The sequence below is a fragment of the Plecotus auritus genome (assembly GCF_963455305.1).
Source record: "Plecotus auritus genome assembly, chromosome: 6".
In the NCBI taxonomy this organism is placed as follows: Eukaryota; Metazoa; Chordata; class Mammalia; order Chiroptera; family Vespertilionidae; genus Plecotus; species Plecotus auritus.
In genome coordinates, this window is record NC_137773.1 from 94,886,417 (window position 1) to 94,906,905 (window position 20,489).

The 20,489-nt window shown below is 43.4% G+C and overlaps 2 protein-coding genes across 2 annotated transcripts; both read left to right on the forward strand.

Annotated features, from left to right (window-relative positions):
• Positions 1-9,425: 9,425 nt before the first annotated feature.
• Positions 9,426-12,308, forward strand: CASP14 (caspase 14; the record flags this gene model as incomplete). Its single annotated transcript, XM_080673018.1, has 6 exons — positions 9,426-9,452; positions 10,673-10,822; positions 10,919-11,144; positions 11,303-11,419; positions 11,594-11,697; positions 12,204-12,308. 6 exons carry the CDS (start codon positions 9,426-9,428, stop codon positions 12,306-12,308), a joined length of 729 nt encoding a protein of 242 aa, XP_080529144.1.
• A 3,319-nt stretch (positions 12,309-15,627) lies between these two features.
• On the forward strand, positions 15,628-16,565 carry LOC308250417 (small ribosomal subunit protein uS5). Its single transcript, XM_080673017.1, has one exon. It carries the CDS (start codon positions 15,645-15,647, stop codon positions 16,524-16,526), a length of 882 nt encoding a protein of 293 aa, XP_080529143.1. The 5' UTR covers positions 15,628-15,644; the 3' UTR covers positions 16,527-16,565.
• The last annotated feature ends 3,924 nt before the right edge of the window (positions 16,566-20,489 follow it).

Consider the following 20,489-nt stretch of genomic DNA (forward strand, 5'->3'; position numbering starts at 1 on the left):
CAATGGGATATTATTCAAGACATAAAAAAGAAGGAAGCTCTGGTATATGGTACACTATGGATGGTTCTTAAAAGCATGCTCAGCTAAAGGAGCCAGACACAAAAAGCCACATAGTATGTGTTGTCACAAGATTTTTAAAAGCCTCAGATAACTGTTATGTCATATAAGCAAAGCTTTCGAACCACTGCCTTACACTCTGCAATAAAAGATGTATGCCCAGGCCATGTAGAGAAGGTCGGAGAGAGAACTCTTTGGTTTCCAAACCTGCTTCAGGTCACCCTGAGAAACTTGGGCGGCTCACTTATTCTGCTAAGCTCATGTGACATCCTCAGGCTGGAGTTGAGAGAACAGCTAAGCCCTTTTTAAATTTCTTTTTCTTTGATCTGAGTCTTTGGTCAGAATGAAGAACAATAAGTGGACTCAGGAGTCTGAGAGAGCTGCCACTTTTGAGCCAACTTACTTCACTTTTCTAACCCTGTTTTCTCTGTGCAATCTCACAGTCATCAGCACAAAGTTCCCATCCTTCAAATGCTCGGAGTGGGTGCCTGAGAAATGAGAGCTGCTTGCCTATACTCCCCGTTCTATTGCAAGCTCAGTGGTTTGCAAAATGTTAATATGTTCCTAAAGGGAAGGAACTCTTGGTAAACATGGGTGTCTTCCCTGACTGTGGCTGATAAAATCCTGTTGAACAAGATACCAACTAAGTCTTGTCTTGTCAGGTGCCCTGGGTTATTTACCCTCCGAGGGAGCCTGGAATGACAAGAAGTCTTTAAGCAACACCACCTCCTTTCATCACAATGAGTTCTCACCGCTGCAGCTCCATAGGCAAAGGGTGCCTCAGAGGTCAGGACGTGAGGTTCAAATGGAACCATCGGCTGGTGACACAAATGAAAATAGAGGCATTGAGCAAGGAAAGGGATCAATCGCTGCAAAGATGAGTTCATGCATGTGTCCAGGGGATGAGCATGAGCTCTTTGGGTAGATGGCCATTCTCTGGCAGTGTGCGAAAGCAGAGCACGCCCACCATGCCTGCAAACTCACGAAAAGTGGTGCTCAGGAAGCAAGTGCATGCTCAGTGAAGCATCTCCCCTCACTTTTCTTTTTTCTTTTTTTTTTATTTTATTTTATTTTTAAAATAAATCTTTATTCAGATTATTACAATTATATCTCCTTTTTCCCCCCATAGCTCCCCTCCACCCCTTTCCCACCGCACCTTCTGCCCTTACCTCCCCCCCACTGTCCTCATCCAAAGGTGTATGATTTTTGTCCATTCTCTTCATGAACCCCCATACCCCTTTCCCCCTGAGAATTATCAGTCCACTCCGTTTCTATGCCCCTGATTCTATTATATTCACCAGATTATTCTGTCCCTCAGGTTTTTAATTCCCTTGATTTTTAGGTTCACTTGTTGATAGATATGTATTTGTTGTTCATAATTTTTCTCTTTACTTTTTTCTTCTTCCTCTTCTTTAAGAATACCTTTCAGCATTTCATATAATACTGGTTTGGTGGTGATGAACTCCTTTAGCTTTTTCTTGTCTGTGAAACTCTTTATCTGCCCTTCAATTCTGAATGATAGCTTTGCTGGGTAGAGTAATCTTGGTTGTAGGTTCTTGCTATTCATCACATTGAAAATTTCTTGCCACTCCCGTCTGGCCTGCATATTTTCTGTTAAGAAATCAGCTGACAGTCGTATGGGTGCTCCCTTGTAGGTAATTAACTGTTTTTCTCTTGCTGTTTTTAATATTCTCTCTTTGTCTTTTGCTCTTGGCATTTTAATTATGATGTGTCTTGGGGTGGTCCTCTTTGGATTCCTTTTGTTTGGGGTTCTGTGGGCTTCCTGGACTTGTAAGTCTATTTCTTTCACCAGGTGTGGGAAGTTTTTGTTCATTATTTCTTCAAATAGGTTTTCAGTATCTTGCTCTCTCTCTTCTTCTGGCACCCCCATAATTCTGATGTTGGTATGCTTGAAGTTGTCCCAGAGTCTTCTTACATTATCTTCAACTTTTTGGATTTTTTTTTTTTTGCTTTTTGCTTTTTCGGTTGAGTGTTTTTTGCTTCTTTGTAATTCAATTCTTTGACTTGATTTTTGTGTTCCTCTTGTCTGTTTTTGGGTCTCTGTATAATATTTTTTATTTCAGTCAGTGTATGTTTAATTTCTAGTTGGTCCTTTTTCATATCTTTGAGGGTCTCGTTATATTTATCGGCCTTTTCTAGGATATTCTTAAAAAGCCTTATAACCGTGGTTTTGAATTCTATATCCAGTCGTTTGTTTTCCTCCATTTCTTTCGTTTGTAATCTGATTCTTTGACACCGCATTTTCACTGCTTCCCTGAGTTGGTAAGGTAGATTTGTGTGCTAGGTTTCCAATATGGCCCAGTGGGTCGGCCTCCCCAGTTAACCTGAGGTGGACACTCTTGGTGCACCCCTTTGTGGACTGTGTGTACAGCCTTGTTGTAATTAAATCTCGATTGTTGTTGGTATCACTGGGAAGAAGTGACCTCCAGGCCAGTTGGCTGTAAGGATCACTGTGTCTATGCTGGGAGAAGTTCAGTGCTGGAGACAGCCTTATAGGATTAGACTTGCCAAATTGCAATAGCCTCTGTGCTCAGCTTGGATGGGGTGGAGCCTCAGTCTTGGCTTCCCGTCAGCCTTGCCCTTGCGCGCACGTGCGTGCCTTCAGACCTCTGCCTTCCCGGCTCCCGAGTCTCTGCCCGAGAGTCCAGACTCCCCCCACAAGAGCCTGGGTCCCCAGGGGCTCGCCTGGAACTGGGGTTCACTGCAGTCAGAACTGGGGCTCAGTGCATTCAGGAGCCTCTGACTCCCTTCCACTAGGGAAAGCCTGTGGCAACCTCCGCAGCCTTTGTGCGCACTGGTGCGTGCGCACTTTCAGTCCTCCGCCTTCCCCGGCTCCCGAGTCTCCGCCCGAGAGTCCAGACTCCCCCCACAAGAGCCTGGGTCCCCAGGGGCTCGCCTGGAACTGGGGTTCAGTGCAGTCAGAACTGGGGCTCAGTGCATTCAGGAGCCTCTGACTCCCTTCCACTAGGGAAAGCCTGTGGCAACCTCCGCAGCCTTTGTGCGCACTGGCGCGCGTGCACTTTCATTCCTCCGCCTTCCCCGGCTCCCGAGTCTCCGCCCGAGAGTCCAGACTCCCCCCACAAGAGCCTGGGTCCCCAGGGGCTCGCCTGGAACTGGGGTTCACTGCAGTCAGGACTGGGGCTCAGTGCATTCAAAAGTCTCTGACTCCCTTCCACTAGGGAAAGCCTGTGGCAACCTCCGCAGCCTTTGTGCGCACTGGCGCGCGTGCACTTTCAGTCCTCCGCCTTCCCCGGCTCCCAGTCTCCGCCTGAGAGTCCAGACTTCCCCTCACTTTTCTTCACAACAGTCAGAGCAGCTGAGCAGCTTGGGGACAGAGCACCCTCACTCACATCTGCTTGCGAAATAAGTTTCTTTCAGGTTTGGGATGTCATTGCTAAATGTAATTGTGAACAGTGTCACCCATATCTATCTGGGCATCAATCTTTTACTGATTGAAATGCAATATAGTATAAGGCAGTGCTTGGAAAGCTATGGTGATCACAGTCATCTGAGGCTTCTAAAAATCCTATCTCACCACATACTATGTGGCCTTTTGTATCTGGCTTCTTTAGCTGAGCATAATGCTTCCAAGATCCATCAATAATGTAGCATAGGCCTTACCCAGTCTGGCTCAGTAGACAGGGCCTCAGCCTGCAGACCAAAGAGTCCCAGGTTTGATTACGGTCAAGGGTACGTACCTCGATTGCAGGCTCCTCCTCGGCCTGGGCCCTGGTCATCTTTCACATCGATGTTTCTCTTTGTCTTTCCCTCTCTCTTCCATTCTCTAATATTAGTGAAAAAAGATCCTCAGGTGAGGATTAAAAAAAATAATAGTGTAGCATATATCAGAGTTTCATTCTTTTTTATATTTTGAATAATGTCCCATTATATGGACATTTTGTTTATGCACTTACCCATTGGTGCACATCTGGGTACTTCCACATTTGGTTATTGTGAATAAGAACAGGCCAATCTATAGAGACAGAATGAATCCAGAGTAATGGCTGCAATGGTAAATATATGTTATGCATGGCCTCAGCCCCAACTAAATCAGATCTCTAGTGATGGGAGCCAGGCATTAATTTTTTAAAACGCCCTCAGTGATTCCAATGTGCAGCCAAGTTGGAGAACCAGTAGTATAAGGGAAAGAAGAAGCAGCCCTGTAAATTAAGCACCTACACTTCCCAAGACTTAGTTTGAGTGCAATCTCCCCCAAGATCCCACCCCAACCATCCTAGTCATTCTCCATCACCTCATCTTATCTATTTCCATTTTAAACATGTGTCACCATCTGAATTATCTTATTTATTCAGTTTTTCTCTGTCCCTTCTTACAAAACCAATGGTATTTTACCTTGCAACACATTCAATTCACCTGGGTTCCTTTTTTTAAAATACCACTGTCAGACCCCACCTTGATAGTTCAAATCAAAATCTCCTGGAGGAGGAACCAGGCATCTGTATTTTTAAGAACTCCCCAGGCAATTGCATCGCGCAGCCATGGAAGAGAAACACTGCCCTGATGCCTGTTTTCATGAAGACCACAGCTGCAAAAGCATGGTCTCACCCAGAGCCTGTCCAATGGTCAGGCGATGCCAGGTCACCTCACCGTAAGCATTTTGTTTGATCCTCAGAACAGTTCTCAAAATAGGTTTTAACAGGTAAGGCAATTTTGGCTCAGAACAGTTCATTAATCAGCCTGCAGCCAAGCCACAATGGGAACACAGTCCATTCTGCTTTCTGTGCTGGGCCAGGTCAAGGGTATCCCCCAGGCTCCCAGAGCCCCCTGTACCCTACCTCAGCACTGGTCACCTTAACCTCTAAGGGCTATCTGGATCCCCCATGAGAGCTCCATGAAGATAGTTCACTGTAAGAAAATAAAACAATCAAATTTCATCAAGTAATAAAAGTAGGCATCTATTGCATTAGTAATAATCAATATAATTTATCAATTTAATTAGTTGATTAATTAACTTAGAGTTGTTCCCATCCATGGAGAATCATTCTTTTCTCCTTATCATTCTGGTTCATGCCCCACTAAGATTTCTTGAGCATCTATTCTTGAGCCCCCCTTCCACACCCAAAACTTACGTTAGATGTTTCCATACTATAGTTGTAATGGCGGAGGTAGTATTTTTCCCAATTTATACCCATAGGGTTAGGGAACACAAGTGTCAATTCTGACAACACCAGGCATTTATGAGCCATGCCAGGTGCCAAGTAACCAACAGCTATAAATGTATAAGTCGATGCAGAGATGCAGATTTGGAGAGAAACTGCCCTGTCTGGTGCCTGAGTTACCTTGAAACAAAAGGAAGACTTGGGGGGATGATAATGTCCCAGATTTTGTTTGTTTGTTATTGTGGTAAAATAGACATAATATAAAAGTTACCATTTTTAAGTTTACAGTTCAGTGGCATGAAGTACGTTCGCATTATTGTATAACATCACCACTGTCCACCTACAGAACTTCTTTTAAAAAATATCTTTTATTGATTTTTTACAGAGAGGAAGGGAGAGGGATAGAGAGTTAGAAACATCGATGAGAGAGAAACATCAATCAGCTGCCTCCTGCATACTCCCTACTGGGTATGTGCCCACAACCAAGGGACATGCCCTTGACCGGAATGGAACCTGGGACCCTTCAGTCCACAGGCCGATGCTCTATCCACTGAGCTAAACTGGTTAGGGCCCTATAAAACTTCTTTATCTTGTAAAACTGAAACTCTGTCCCCATGGGACAGTAACTCCCCATCCCCCTCCCCCAATTCCTAGCACTCACCATTCTACTTTCTCTCTCTATGAATTTGACTCATCTAGAGACCTCATATAAGTGGAATCAGACAATATATGTCCGTATGTGTCTGGCTTCTTTCACTTAGCATAATGTCCTCAAGGTTCATCTGTGTTGTAGTAAGTGTCAGAATGTCCTTCCTTTCTAAGGCTGAGTATATTCATGGATGGACCACGTTTTTCTGTCCACTCATCTGTCAGTGGACACTTGGGTTGCTTCCACCTTTTGACCACTGTGAATAATGAGCTGCCATGAATACGAGTGCGCAAAAATATTTTCAATATTGGGAGGTATAAAATAAACCCAGAAATGGAATAGTAATAGCTTTATCAAATAGTAATTCTGTGTTTAATTTTTTGAGGAACCATCTTTACTGTTTTTCACAGTGGCTACAGCATTTTATAGGAATGTTCCAGTTCTGCTGAATATTTCACTTCTACATAGAAGCCCAAGAGAAATGAAAAGTTATATCCACACAAAGACTTATATGCTAATGTTTATAGCAACATCATTCATAATAGCCAAAAGTTGGAAACAATCCAAATATCTATATACAGATGGATAAATAAACAAATGAGGTATATCTATACAGAATATTATTTACCCATAAAGGGATGACATACTATATAGGCTACAACATGATGAACCTTAAAAATACTATGCTGAAAGAAGTCAAACACTTAAGACCACAATTACATGATTCTATTCATGTGAAATGTTTGTAACAGGGAAATCTATAGAGACAGAATATAGACTAGCGGTTGCCAGGGGCTGAAAGATTTGGATGGCGATTGGGGAACATTATTAAAGGGCACGGGTTTCTTTTTGTAGTAATGAAAAGGTTCTAAAATTGACCGTGGTGGTGGTTGCACAACTGTGAATATAGTAAAACACACACACACTCACACACACACATTGAATTGTTCACTTCAAATGAGTGAGTTGTATGATATGTGAATTTTATATTTTTAAAGCTGGTAAAATAAAATAAAGGCTGAAAAAGAATAGAGGAGGAAGGTCATGAGGAAGAGAAGAGAAAAGCTGGATCAGCTGTGAAGTATCAGTTGCGGCCATTGGACTGGGCTCTCGGAGGCTTGGCCCTCCTGGGTTTGAATGCCAACTGTGCTAACTACTGGCTAAGTGGCCTTAGGCAGTCATTTCACCTCTATGAGTCTCAGTTTGCTTTTCTGAAAAAATGGGAGCAAACAATGCTGGTCTCTTCGGGTTGTTGAATACTCGATGAGAGAATAAATAAGTGAAGTTGGTATTATCTGCACTGTTGAATGTGGAAGCGATGGAAGTGGGCATGATGATGGAAATGATGGGTTGATAATAGCCAGATGAGCTGGACCAGGGTGGGGAGGGGGGAGGGAGGGAACCGTTCTTGAGGGGGACGAGACTGGTGTAAAATCTCTAGCTAGTGTGGATGCTCTGCCTCAGCCTCCTTAGCCAGGGGGTGTTGGCTGAGCTTTGCCATCACTCAATCTGTGGGCGTTTGCGTCCATTTCTTCATCAAGGGTGTGTCCCTTGTGTCGTGATGTTTATTGAGTGACAGAAAACTTAGGGGCAATAAAGACCCAGACAGCTGTGCTGCTCAATTTACAGACAGGCCCCTCCAGAGAAACCTGGGAAGAATCTGCACTATCAGCTCCCTCTCTAAAGTCAGCACGTGGACCTGACCCCTCTTTGGTGCCCAGCCTTGTTGGCAACTAAGAGAGTGGTGAGACAACCTGGCTTTAAGAAGCAGCTACTTCTAGAATCAGTAAGTGATTTGGCAGATCTCTCTCTCTCTCCCTCTCTCTCTCTCTCTCTCTCTCTCTCTCTCTCTCTCTCTTTCCCCTCTCACTGAATGAATGCACCTATTCATCCTATTCATCCATCCATCCTTTCTTTCATTTGTTTATTATTTGTTTGCTCAACAAATTCTCCCCAGCACCTCCTCTCTGCCTACTCCCCCACCGGTGACTCTGATGGAAATGGAGATAAAGAAATCAGGCTTTCAAGTGCTAAAAGCTGAGCTGTCAGCTCAGCCATGAAAATAAAAATCAAAAGCACCACTGTAATGCAAGTCTAAACAGGCAGAGCTGTGGAGTCCAGAAAAGGGAGAGGCAACTTTCAGTGGCTTAACAGGGACCATTAAACCTACCTTGCTTGCTCTGACTGTAAAGCATCTAGTGCTCTTTCAAGGTCCTTTCAGATGGGAAAACTGAGTCTCAGAGAGGAGAGTGAGATACTCAAGGTCACACAGCTGGGAAGAAGCCAAGGCAGAACTTGATTTTGGTTTTGGTTATCTGGCTCCAGAATCCATGCTCCTTCTGTCCTTCTACTTTCTCTCCCTCACAGTATTTGGCTTCTCTTTCCTTACAGCATTGAGATACCCAGAAAATATTTACTGGGTAGATAGATATATGGGTGATTGGGTGGATAAGTGAATGGATGGAAGGGTCAATCAACTGATCAAATGATAGATCAATGGATGGATAAGCAGATAAATGAGTGGAGAGATAAGTGGGTGGTGGGGAAAGACACGACAGACATGATGCCTATCCAAACTGGCAGAGAAGGGCCTTGACTAGTAATGACGCATTCCAGGCTGAGGAAGAAGTGTAAGAAAAGGCAAGGAGATGGGGAAACACCAAGAATATGGCAAAAGTCATTCTATTCAGCCAGAAAACAGAACAGGACTCAGATGAGAATGAAGATCTTAAAGGTTCTCAATGCAGAGAGAGGGAGTGTTTCAAAGTACAGACAGTCTTCGGGTTACGTCGGACTCAATGTATGTTGTTTTGTGATTACGTCGCCATCTCCCATTTATTAAAACAAAAAAAATTCAGTCATTTCAACGTATGTACATATGTGCTTTATGTCTTTATGTTTTTTATTATTTATTTACCACAAGTAAAGGTCAGGAATTGTTATCTTTTAATTTTTTTTTAATGTTTCGCTTCATTACTGCTGTGTATGTGCTCCATATAAGTGATGTAGGTGCTTAGGTAGGTGGGTTCTGACTTATGGCGAAAATCGCATTACATCGCGCTGTAGGAACAGATCTCGGATGTAACCCGAGGACCTACGGTAGTATCCCCCACTTTGATGATCTTCTCATTTTAAACCCAACCCATCTCCTTGTTGATGCCTCTTCAACCAGTCAGCTCCTGGGTGGCAAAGGGGAATACATAGGCCACTTGTCCTGCTCATCAGTCCAGTAATGAATTCAGTCTGTCACAGGCTTGTGAGTGTCCTGGGGGAGAGATAGGGAAATTTCCAGATAAGTGGCATTATGGGTGGGCCTAGCAAGAGTTCTGGAACATCCAGGGGCAAAAAACACCACTGGAGTGTCCCAGTAGAGAGGACATACTTCATGGACTGTCATCTCTTGCTCAGATTTGACCATGAAACCAGTCCCCACCACTGGGGTCTCAAAAATCCAGATGTACAAACTAGCCTGTACCCTGATCCCCTCTGCCTTCCTTTGGACACCTTCAATCTCTCTTCTCTTGAACCCCCAGGATCAGTCCAGGGTGCTGAGAACCGGATTCAGAATCAGAGGAGACATGAGCAATCCTCGGCCTTTGGAGGAGGTGTGATGGGTGCAGGCTTGGGGAGAAGGGTGGGAGCCTCTGAGGAAAGGGGAGGTGAAGAGATTAATGTTTCAGAGACAGTGGAGAGGATGCGAAATCATGACCTGAATTCAGAGCTAGAAGGTGCTTTGTAATCATTCAAATAAAAAAAAACACCACTCAGAGATGGAACCCAAGTCGGAGATGGGGGGCAGCCCTATTACATCTCTCTCAAAGTATCATGCTTCTCTTCTGGAAAGAAATTTTGACCCAAACATTCTTCTTCCTAAGATGGGATAAGATAGGATCTCAGTATTAGCTTCAGAAATTTGGAGACCTCTGCAAGTGAGAAAGTAATACTCAGAACACACATGAAAAGGATGAAGAGACAAAGCCACCAAATGTGACAACTGGAAGGAACCTTCAAAATCCTTCACACACACACACTCATTGTCTGTATTTGGAAACTGAAGCTCAGATAAGAGGAGTGACTTTCCCAAGTTCATTCAGGACTAAAACAGAGCTGGACTCCTAGAAGCAAACTAGATTTTTGGTAGTGAACACACAAGATAGTACACAGATATGGAATTATAATGCTGTATACCTGAAATTTACGTAATGTTATTAACAAATGTTACTTAATAAATTTAATTTTAAAAATAAAGAATGCCCAATCAAATTAGAATTTCACATCAACAACAAATAATCTTATAATATAAGTATATCCCATGCAATATTTGGGACACACAGTCAAACCTCGGTTCTCAAACATCTCCCATCTCGAACAATTTGTTTCTTGAACAAGTTGTTCACAGGAAAAGTGTGTCTCGGTTGTCGAACAAAACTTCAGTTCTTGACCAGACAACCCTTTCATGCTGATACCTGTATGATCAATCATGGGTATCTCAGGTGACAAAGGAGAGACTGCGGGACTTTTAGTCAGTTTACCACTGAACCTCGCATTGTTAACACCTCAGGAAATTGTGCTATGAATATTTTCTAATGGTAAAAAATGATTCAGCTTTCAAACAAATTGCTCCTCAGCCTTCAGAAATGAATTAAGTTTGAGAACCAAGTTTCCACTTACTTACACAAAAAAATCTAATTTTTTTTTTTATTAATCTGAAACTTGAGTGTAACTGGGCATCTGGTATTTTACCCCAACCCCTCTTTGGACCACATCTCCTGCTTCTCCTTGACCTTTCTACCCCTTTGATGATTTTCGTCATCTCTTGGCTCAGGAGGCATATGACATGTCAGGTGCCCGCGTAGCCCTGACGCTGTGTGTCACCAAAGCCCGGGAAGGTTCGGAGGCAGACCTCGTCGCCCTGGAACGCATGTTCCAGCAGCTAAGATTTGAGAGTACCATAAAGAGAGACCCCACTGCTCAGGTATTGTGAAGCCAGTCCCAGGCAACGGAGGAAGGGCTGGACCGGAAGGTGGGCTCCAGGGATGCACCTGAATCTGGCCATTCCTCTTGCTCTTAGCAATTCCAGGAAGAATTGGAAAAATTCCAGCAGGACATTGATGCCCGGAAAGACTTCGTCAGCTGTGCTTTCGTGGTGCTCATGGCACATGGGCTAGAAGGTCACCTCGAAGGAGAAGACGAGCAGATGGTCAAGCTGGAGAACCTCTTTGAGGTTCTAAATAACAAGAATTGCCAGGCCCTGAGAGCCAAGCCTAAGGTGTACATCGTGCAGGCCTGTCGAGGAGGTGGGGACAAAGCCAAGAACACAGAGCTTGTGTTTCTGATCCAGTCCTATCCCAGATCTAGAGCCCCAGCTATCTTGTGTTGCTAATTTATCTTATGACCTTCTCCTTTCCCCCATCTTTCTCTCTGACTCTGACTTTTCCTCTTCTTGGTGTTTCAGAACAAAAGGACCCTGGTGAAACAGTAGGTGGAGGCAATGTAGAGATGATCACAAAAGACAGTCCCCAAACCATCCCAACGTATACGGACGCCCTCCACGTATACTCCACAGTGGAGGGTATGTGCTCCCAACCCAGCAGGTGGCCTCTGCTGCCCCGTCCTGCCCACTGCTCCTGACCCCTGAGACACTCCTCCAGGACCCACCATCTTCCGGGCCCTCTTGCACCACACAAACTCCCACCCTTCCACCTCCATTGGAGCTCCCCTGAGCCCACTTCTCTGCAATCCACAGGGTACCTTTCCTACAGACATGACAAAGAAGGCTCCTGCTTCATCCAGACCCTGGTTGATGTGTTCACAGAGAGGAAAGGACCCATCCTGGAGCTTCTGACTGAGGTGAGTTGGGACAAGGTACCTGGAATCCCTACCCAGCCTGAGCAGGGAAAAAGCAGAGTGGGCTGAGACTCCTCCAAGCCTTTCTGCATTTTCCCTTCCCCTATTCCCAGCCCCAAATCCAACCCAGGTCCCAACACAGGAACTAGGATGCCCATTTCCTAGCAATGACTTTCCTTAATGCAGGAAACTTCAAAGTCCACAATATGTGAGATAATTTAGATAATATTCAGATAAATTTCTGTAAATAAATCAAAATATTCTGTTAAAGTTTGGGCCAACTTTTTTTTCTAATGGTTATATGATTTTATGGTGGATTAGAAAATAACACATAACAAGAATGTCCAACCAATGATTCCATAGAGATGATAATATAATCGAAACAATAAAGGTCACCCATCTGAGGACAGGAATACCCACTTGCTTTCTTCTTTAATCTTCTCCCTATAAGCCTGTTACACCAACACCCCCAGGGCCCAGCCTCAAGATGACCACACCTCTTGTTGCAGGTAACCCGGAGGATGGCAGAAGCAGAGGTGGTTCAGGAAGGGGAAGCAAGGAAAGTGAACCCTGAAGTACAAAGCACCCTTCGGAAACGGCTCTATCTGCAGTAGATGTAGAAAGGACTGGGAGGGGCATCGTTTCAGGTGCTCTGTCTCCCCCTTAGATGTTTAAAGGCAGTTCTCACTACTCCCCCAAAATCTTCTTCCCCCCCCACCTCCCCCTCAAAGGTAAATGTCACTCAGTTCTTTCATCACACCCCTTACGCAGGTTCAACCTGTCCTTCTTAAAGCAATCCAACTAAAACTGAGCACAGGCATGGTTGTAACAATAACATCACCTTCCTCAGGCTGGCTATTTACCTCTATTAATGCAACCAAGAGGGTACTCACTTATCACACTTTCTGCTCCTATGCTTATCTGAAACTCATTCTAGCTTTTATGAGTTATACCCATACAACTGTAACTGGATGAAGCTCAAGATTTTTCACTAATAAACCAATGCTCACTCACCTCCTCCCATCTCAATCAAATTTTTGCTGGCTTCTAAATCTCACCTAGAGTTGTAACTTCTTCCTGAGCCCACATCCATTCCAGAGATTCCCTCCCAATTCCTAAAAATTCAGTAAGGCAAGAATCGTTCTCTCTCTTTCTTGGCTAGCAAGCTGGTGCCTTGACACTGTTCTCCTAGTTTATGGGCTCTCTCTGGCTAATAGAGATGCCTCCTCCTTTTCCGGATCTCTCCCTCCTAATTAACACTGCCGCCCCCCCCCCCCCCACACACACACACACACACACACACACCTCCACCACTAGGCCCTGGACTCTGCCCTGTCTCCAGAAACTCCATCCATTCATCCATTCTTATGATTACAACTTTCAACACTCTGAATCAGAACAAATTGAAACTATGGCAAATTCCCTAGCGTCACCCTATTATTTTGTAGACAGCATGATAGAAGCTCAGAGAGGTTACATGGCTTGTCAAATGCCACACCGTAAGTCTGGCTTCCATCCCAGCCCACTTTCCACTGCCTGCTAAATCTTGATCTATCAGAAAACTTTTCTAATTAGAGGAACCACCTAATAAAAGTTCTCCCTACCTTGGAGATTGGAGCTCCCTGGAAGACTTCTAGAAATCCTTGATAACCAGCATTTAAGGTTACATCCATGGAATTCCAGCTCTGGCCTGGAAGCTGGATCAGATGTACTGTCTTCCAATTCTGAAATGCATGTCTCTATATTTCTACCCTTGACCTTTCTCATGATATAACCTGTGGTCACATCCACCACCATTGAAAACTCATGGTTAAAGATGTCTTTTCTTCCTGGTCCAACCTCGTTCCCTGTCACCCTCAACCTCAGACCCCAGGTTCGGAAATCTGCCATTATCTATAACACTCTTCCTCTTGCAACCTTCCAATACCACCAACCACCATGCCCAGCCCAGCCTGACTCTGAAACACTTCTCAGCTCTGTCTTCTCTTCCCTAACATGTCATTCTCCAGGCTCAAGTCTCACATGTTTACATTCTTTGCATGTTTACACCAGGTTCCTTTCTTGCCTTCCCGACTGACCATCTTACCCCTCCTTTGTGCTCCATACTATCTATAATTCTTTATCTTCCTAGAACACCCAGGAAAACACAATGGCACCCCATCATTTAGAGACCAGGGCCAAACTCACATCCTGATATCTCACACCCTTATAATTCTACTTCCAACCAGCAGTCAGCTAAATTCATCCCTCACTTCCCCCATCATGAATTCACCCTTCCAACAAGACTAATGTCCTTTTATTCATACCTGCCTCTAAGCCATATCCCCAAGCTGGAGTGCCCTCTCTCTCCCTTCACCTATGTTCCACAACCTCCCACCCCTAATTATTCCAGAAAGTCATCCCGAATAGTCTTCCTAGTTAATTCTGCTCTCTTACTAGGATGACACTATTACAATTTCTTGAGGGCAGGGAACAAATCTTTGATTATTATAATGGATGCTCAATAAACAGTTGTCAAACTAAAACTATATGTTGGAATCTTTGCTATGAACTTAAACCATGAGGCTGATGTGAATGGCATTATGGATTTGGCTTCTTTTTTCTGATGGCCAGCTGTCTCCCCGGTGTGCCTATCATGAACAGAGCATCAGGATCTCATCCTGTCTCTCATAAAAGCCGATGTGTTAGGCATTTGTAAAGTTCCAGGCCACACTACCATGCCAGTGACTATATTTTACACGATGGTTCCATCTCCGGGATATTCCCAAAGAAGTATCCAGACACATAACTGTAGCTTCTCGGAAGGGACCTTGGCGATCAGCTAGTTACAGGACTCATTGCAGACATAATTACAGACATAATCACACTTTCTTTTCTACTTAACTAGGGTCTAGCCTCAAAGTCTTTCTCCTCTCAGCACCCCAGGAAGCATAGGCACATTATTCCTGATCCAGTTTAACCTGCTCATGAGGGAACAATTTGTCTAGAGTCACCAAGTTATTAAGCAATAAACCCAAGCTCCTCACCTATGATGCCATAATAACCATGGCAGCAATTGGGGCTGTATCCATAGGAATAGCAGAGCAAGTGGCTGAGGCAGGGGTGAGTACACAGGACCGAGTAGATCTGGGGTGATGCATATACTGAGTCCTGTAGACTCACCCATATGCAAACCTGTGCTCCAAACACTCAATGATCTTGGAGTCTCCAAATACAGGAGTCAGCAAATTATGACCCAACTCACTCAACCCAGACTGCAGCCTATTTTTATAAATAAAGCTTTATTGCTGCACAGTCATGCTCATTCATTTACATATTGTCAATGGCTCATTACACTGTACAATAAACAACATATGGTCTACAAAGCTGACCCTTTACAGAAAAATGTACTAACCTTGCCCTAATATCTTTCCAACAAATTCTCATTTTGCTAAAGTCGGCCAGAATGGCTCACCACCAAGAACCATAACTGATTCAACAGGTGACACAGTGGCTTAATTTTTCCCTGAGTAAGTGTTGCCCTCAATTACTTATTAAGGATTTATAAATTTATCCTGAAAGTTTGTTTTTAAGTAGGAGGGGCAGATCCAGAACCTGTACAATTGGTGCAGGAGTCCCTCCTTGAGAAAAATACAAAATACCAACACAGAGTCAGTACAGCACCATGAGCACATTGTCAGGTCCCTCCCAGGCCGTGGAGGGGCTAGGATGTGAGGCCCTACATTCACTTCACAGCATCTGTTCTCCAAGTCATTCTCCAACTACAGCCGGAGTCATTCTGAAATGAAAATCTGACCTGCTGCGCACCTTAAAGTCTTGCACTGCTTTTTAGATAAGGGGGAAAGTCTTAATTTGATCTCTAGGTTCTCATCTCCAGGTACCTCTTCATCCTATAAATGAAACCGCCTTAGAAATAGATAGTGGTGGCTTTTTTTCCGACCAAACACCAAATGGCGGATGACGCCGGTGCTGCGGGAGGGCCTGGAGGCCCAGGGGGCCCCGGAATAGGAGGTCGCGGCGGCTTCCGTGGAGGATTTGGCAGCGGCATCCGGGGCCGGGGCCGGGGTCGCGGCCGGGGTCGGGGCCGAGGCCGCGGAGCCCGTGGAGGCAAGGCCGAGGACAAGGAGTGGATCCCTGTCACCAAGCTGGGCCGCCTGGTCAAGGACATGAAGATCAAATCCCTAGAGGAAATCTATCTATTTTCCTTGCCCATCAAGGAATCTGAGATCATTGACTTTTTCTTGGGGGCATCCCTCAAAGATGAGGTGTTAAAGATCATGCCTGTGCAAAAGCAGACACGTGCTGGCCAGAGGACCCGGTTCAAGGCATTTGTCGCCATTGGGGACTACAATGGACATGTTGGTTTGGGTGTTAAGTGCTCAAAGGAAGTAGCCACTGCCATCCGTGGAGCCATTATCCTGGCCAAGCTCTCTATTGTGCCCGTGCGGCGAGGCTACTGGGGAAACAAGATCGGCAAGCCCCACACGGTTCCTTGCAAGGTGACTGGCCGCTGTGGCTCTGTACTGGTGCGTCTCATCCCTGCCCCCAGGGGTACGGGCATTGTCTCGGCCCCTGTGCCTAAGAAGTTGTTGATGATGGCTGGTATTGATGACTGCTACACCTCGGCCAGGGGCTGCACTGCCACCCTGGGCAACTTCGCCAAGGCCACCTTTGATGCCATCTCTAAGACCTACAGCTATCTCACTCCGGATCTCTGGAAAGAGACTGTGTTCACAAAGTCTCCCTATCAGGAATTCACTGACCATCTTGTAAAGACACACACCAGAGTTTCTGTGCAGAGGACCCAGGCTCCAGCTGTGGCCACCACATAATTTTATATAAGAAAAATAAAGTGATGATTTAAGCCTGCTAAAAAAAAAAAAAAAAAAAAAAAAAAAAAAAAAAAGAAATAGATAGTGGTGTTGGTTGCACATCACAAATGTCATTCATTTCATTGAATCGTACACTTAAAAATCATCAACATACATGGTGTGGCTCAGTGGTTGAGCGTCGAACTATGAACCAGGGGGTCACGGTTCGATTCCCAATCCCAGGTTGAGGGCTGTGGGGTGTGCAGGAGGCAGCCGATCAATGATTCTCTTTTATCATTGATGTTTTTATCTCTCTCACCCTCTTCCTTCCTTTCTTAAATCAATAAAAATATATTTTTAAAAATTGTTAACATGGCAAATTTTGTTATATATACTTTATCACAGTTTTCTTAAATTAATAACATACAAAAAAACACAATGAATTATTAACCAGGTAAAGGAAGTTAACATCATGTGGATTTCATGTATTCCCTGATATGATGTAATTAAATAATACGATGTAATGTGATTCATCTTTGGGGTGTTCTTTCCAAACAGGTATTTTTAAAGCTTATTGAGATACCATACAATTTGTCCATTTATAGTGGACAATCATTGTTTTTTGATATGTGAGAATGTTGTGGCCAATGGCCCAAGAGAAGGACAGCTGGCCCCCAGAGGAATCAGGAAAGTAAAACCTTTATTACGCAGTGCTGCTAGTCCAGGGGACTTTGACCCAAAGCCTGAACTGACAACGTGGGGGGGCTTGATATATATATATACCTTCTTGTGGCGGGCCCCTCGGGGTGAGCTTTGCAGCTCCACCCAAGTCAGTTAGAATGGGGAAGTAAGATTACTCTTTAGCTAGATACTGAACTAGGCTGTAAGCCCCCAACGTTGCCCCCCTATTTTCCTTCTCAACATTATTAATTTTCTTAAATCCATGATCTCAGTTTAATCATGAGAAAAACATCAGACAACCAGATTGGTTGACATCTAATACTACCTGGCCAGCCCTCCACAAGACTTTCAGGGTCATGAAAAATAAGGACCCAATATGTGGTCTATTTTTGAAAATGTCCCATGTGCACTTGAGAAGAACGTATATTCCGTGGCTCTGGGGTGAAATGCTCTGAAGATGTCAATTAGGTCCATCTGATCTAGTGAGTCATTTAGGATTGCTGTTTCTTTGCTGATTTTTTGTCTAGAGGATTTATCCAGTGATGTCAGTGGGGTATTAAAGTCCCCTACTATGATTGTATTGTTGTCTTTCTCTCCCTTGATATCTTCCAGGAGTTTTGTTATGTATTTGGGTGCTCCTGCATTGGGTGCATATATGTTTATCAGGGTTATATCCTCTTGAAGTATCGATCCCTTTAGTATTATGAAGTGGCCTTCCTTATCTCTTCTTATGGCCTTCACTTTGAGGTCTATTTTGTCAGAAATAAGTACTGCTACCCCAGCTTTTTTTTCATTTCCATTTGCCTGAAAGATATTGTTCCATCCCTTCACTTTCAGTCTGTGTGAGTCTCTTGTTCTGAGGTGGGTCTCCTGTAGACAGCATATATATGGGTCGTGTTTTTTTATCCATTCAGCCACTCGATGTCTTTTGATTGGAGCACTTAGTCCGTTTACCTTTAAAGTTATTATTGAAAGGAACATATTTGTAGCCATTTTTATTTTTTGTGTCTGTGTTCCTTCTTACCTTTTTATTTCTTCTTTTTGCTCCAGTCCCTTTAGCATGTCTTGCATTGCTGGCTTGGTAGTGATAAACTCCCTTAGCCTTTTTTTGTCTACGAAGCTCCTGATTTCCCCTTCAATTTTGAATGATAACCTTGCTGGATAGAGTATTCTTGGATTCAGTCCCTTGGTTTGCATCACTTTGTAATTACCTTCCATTCTTTTCTGGCCTGATGTGTTTCTGTTGGGAAATCAGTTGATAATTTAATGGGAGCTCCCTGTACCATCTCACACCTGTCAGAATGGCTATCACCAACAAATCAACAAACGACAAGTGCTGGTGAGGATGCGGAGAAAAAGGACCCTCTTGCACTGCTGGTGGGAATGCAGACTGGTGCAGCCACTGTGGAGAACAGTATGGAGTTTCCTCAGAAAACTAAAAATGGAACTCCCATTTGACCCAGTGATCCCACTTCTAGGACCATATCCCAAGAAACTAAAAACACCAATCAGAAAGGATATATGCACCCCTATGTTCATAGCAGCACAATTCACCATAGCTAAGATTTGGAAACAGCCTAAGTGCCCATCAGCAGATGAGTGGATTAAAAAAACTGTGGTATATCTACACAATGGAATACTACGCTGCGGTAAAAAAAAGAAGGAGTTCTTATCATTTGCAACAACATGGATGGAGATGGAGAGCATTATGCTAAATGAAATAAGCCAGGCAGAGAAAGATAAATATCACATGATCTCACTCATTTGTGGAATATAATGAACAATATAAACTGATGAACAAAAATAGATCCAGAGACAGAGAAACATCAATCAGAATGTCAAACCTCAGGGAAGGTAGGGGAGGGTGGGGGTAAGGGGGAGAAATCAACCAAAGGACTTATATGCATGCATATAAGCCTAATCAATGGACACAGACAACAGGGGGGTGGGGGCCTGAATGGGAGGTGGAGGGGGGGTAATGGGGGAATAAGGACACATATGTAATACCTTAATCAATAAAGAAATTTAAAAAAAAAAGAAAAATAAGGAATGCTTGTGAGAAATTAACCCAAAATGAAGGCAACAGGGAGATGTGACAATCCAACCTAATGTGGTACCCAGGATTGGAGCATGGAACAGAAATAGGGCAATGATAGAAAAACTGGTAAATTCTAAAAATTTAGTTTTTAAAAAATAACTACCTGGGATGTTTTCTTCCCAAGATTCCATAACCCCTTTCTAACAATGAGGAAACATCAAACAAACCTAAGGAACACTATAATAGGGGACCAGTACTCTTTAAAACTGTCAAGCTCATGAAAAACAAAGACAAGACAGAGAAATTGTCATAGATTTGAGGAGACACACACAAAAAATTACTAAATGCAATGTGGTATCCTGCACTGGATCCTGGAACAGAAAAGGGACATTTGTGGGTAAATTGATGAACTCTGAATTCGAGAGTTTAGCTAAGTAGTTCTGTGTCAATGTGAGTTTTAATATACTAACAAGTACCTGGTTAAGTAAGATGTTAACACTAAAGGAATAGAGCAGGAACTTTCTGTATTATTCTTACAACTTTTCTATAAATCTAAAAAGATTACAAAATAGTTTATTTAAAACAAAGAAATATAGTAACTGGGTAGTCTTTGTTTCCCTGACTTAACCCTGAGTGCTACAGGTGTAATCACCATTGGTTTTAAAATAAAGAAAGTAGACCTATACAGTAGTATCTAATCTATGTAAATGAGTGTCAGGTTTAATCTGTTGCTATTAGAATACAATGTAATTTCTCAGGCATGATAAAAGATTGGCAAATCAATGCTAATTCATTTTAGCATTTCAATATTTTTCCAGTTTTATTGAAATATACTTGACACACAGCATTGTAGAAGTTTAAGGTGTACAGCATAATAATTTGACTTACATATATTGTGAAATAATTACCACAATAAGTTTAACTAACATCAATATATAATCTCATACACATACCAAAAAAAAAGAGGTGTTTTTCTTGTCATGAGAATTCTTAGGATCCACTCTCTTAGCAACTTTCAAATATCCCATACAGCACTGTTCACTATAGTCACTATGCCATACATTACATCCTAGTACTTATTTATCTTATAACTGAAAGGGTGTACCTTTTGACTACCTCCCTCCAATTCTCCCACACCCAACTCTACCCCTGGTAACCACAAAGCTGATCTCATTGAGTTTGGGGCAGGGTGTTGTTTTCGTTTTTGCTTTTATTTTGTTTTGTGTGCTCTGTTTTAGATTTCACATATGAGTGAGATCATGTTA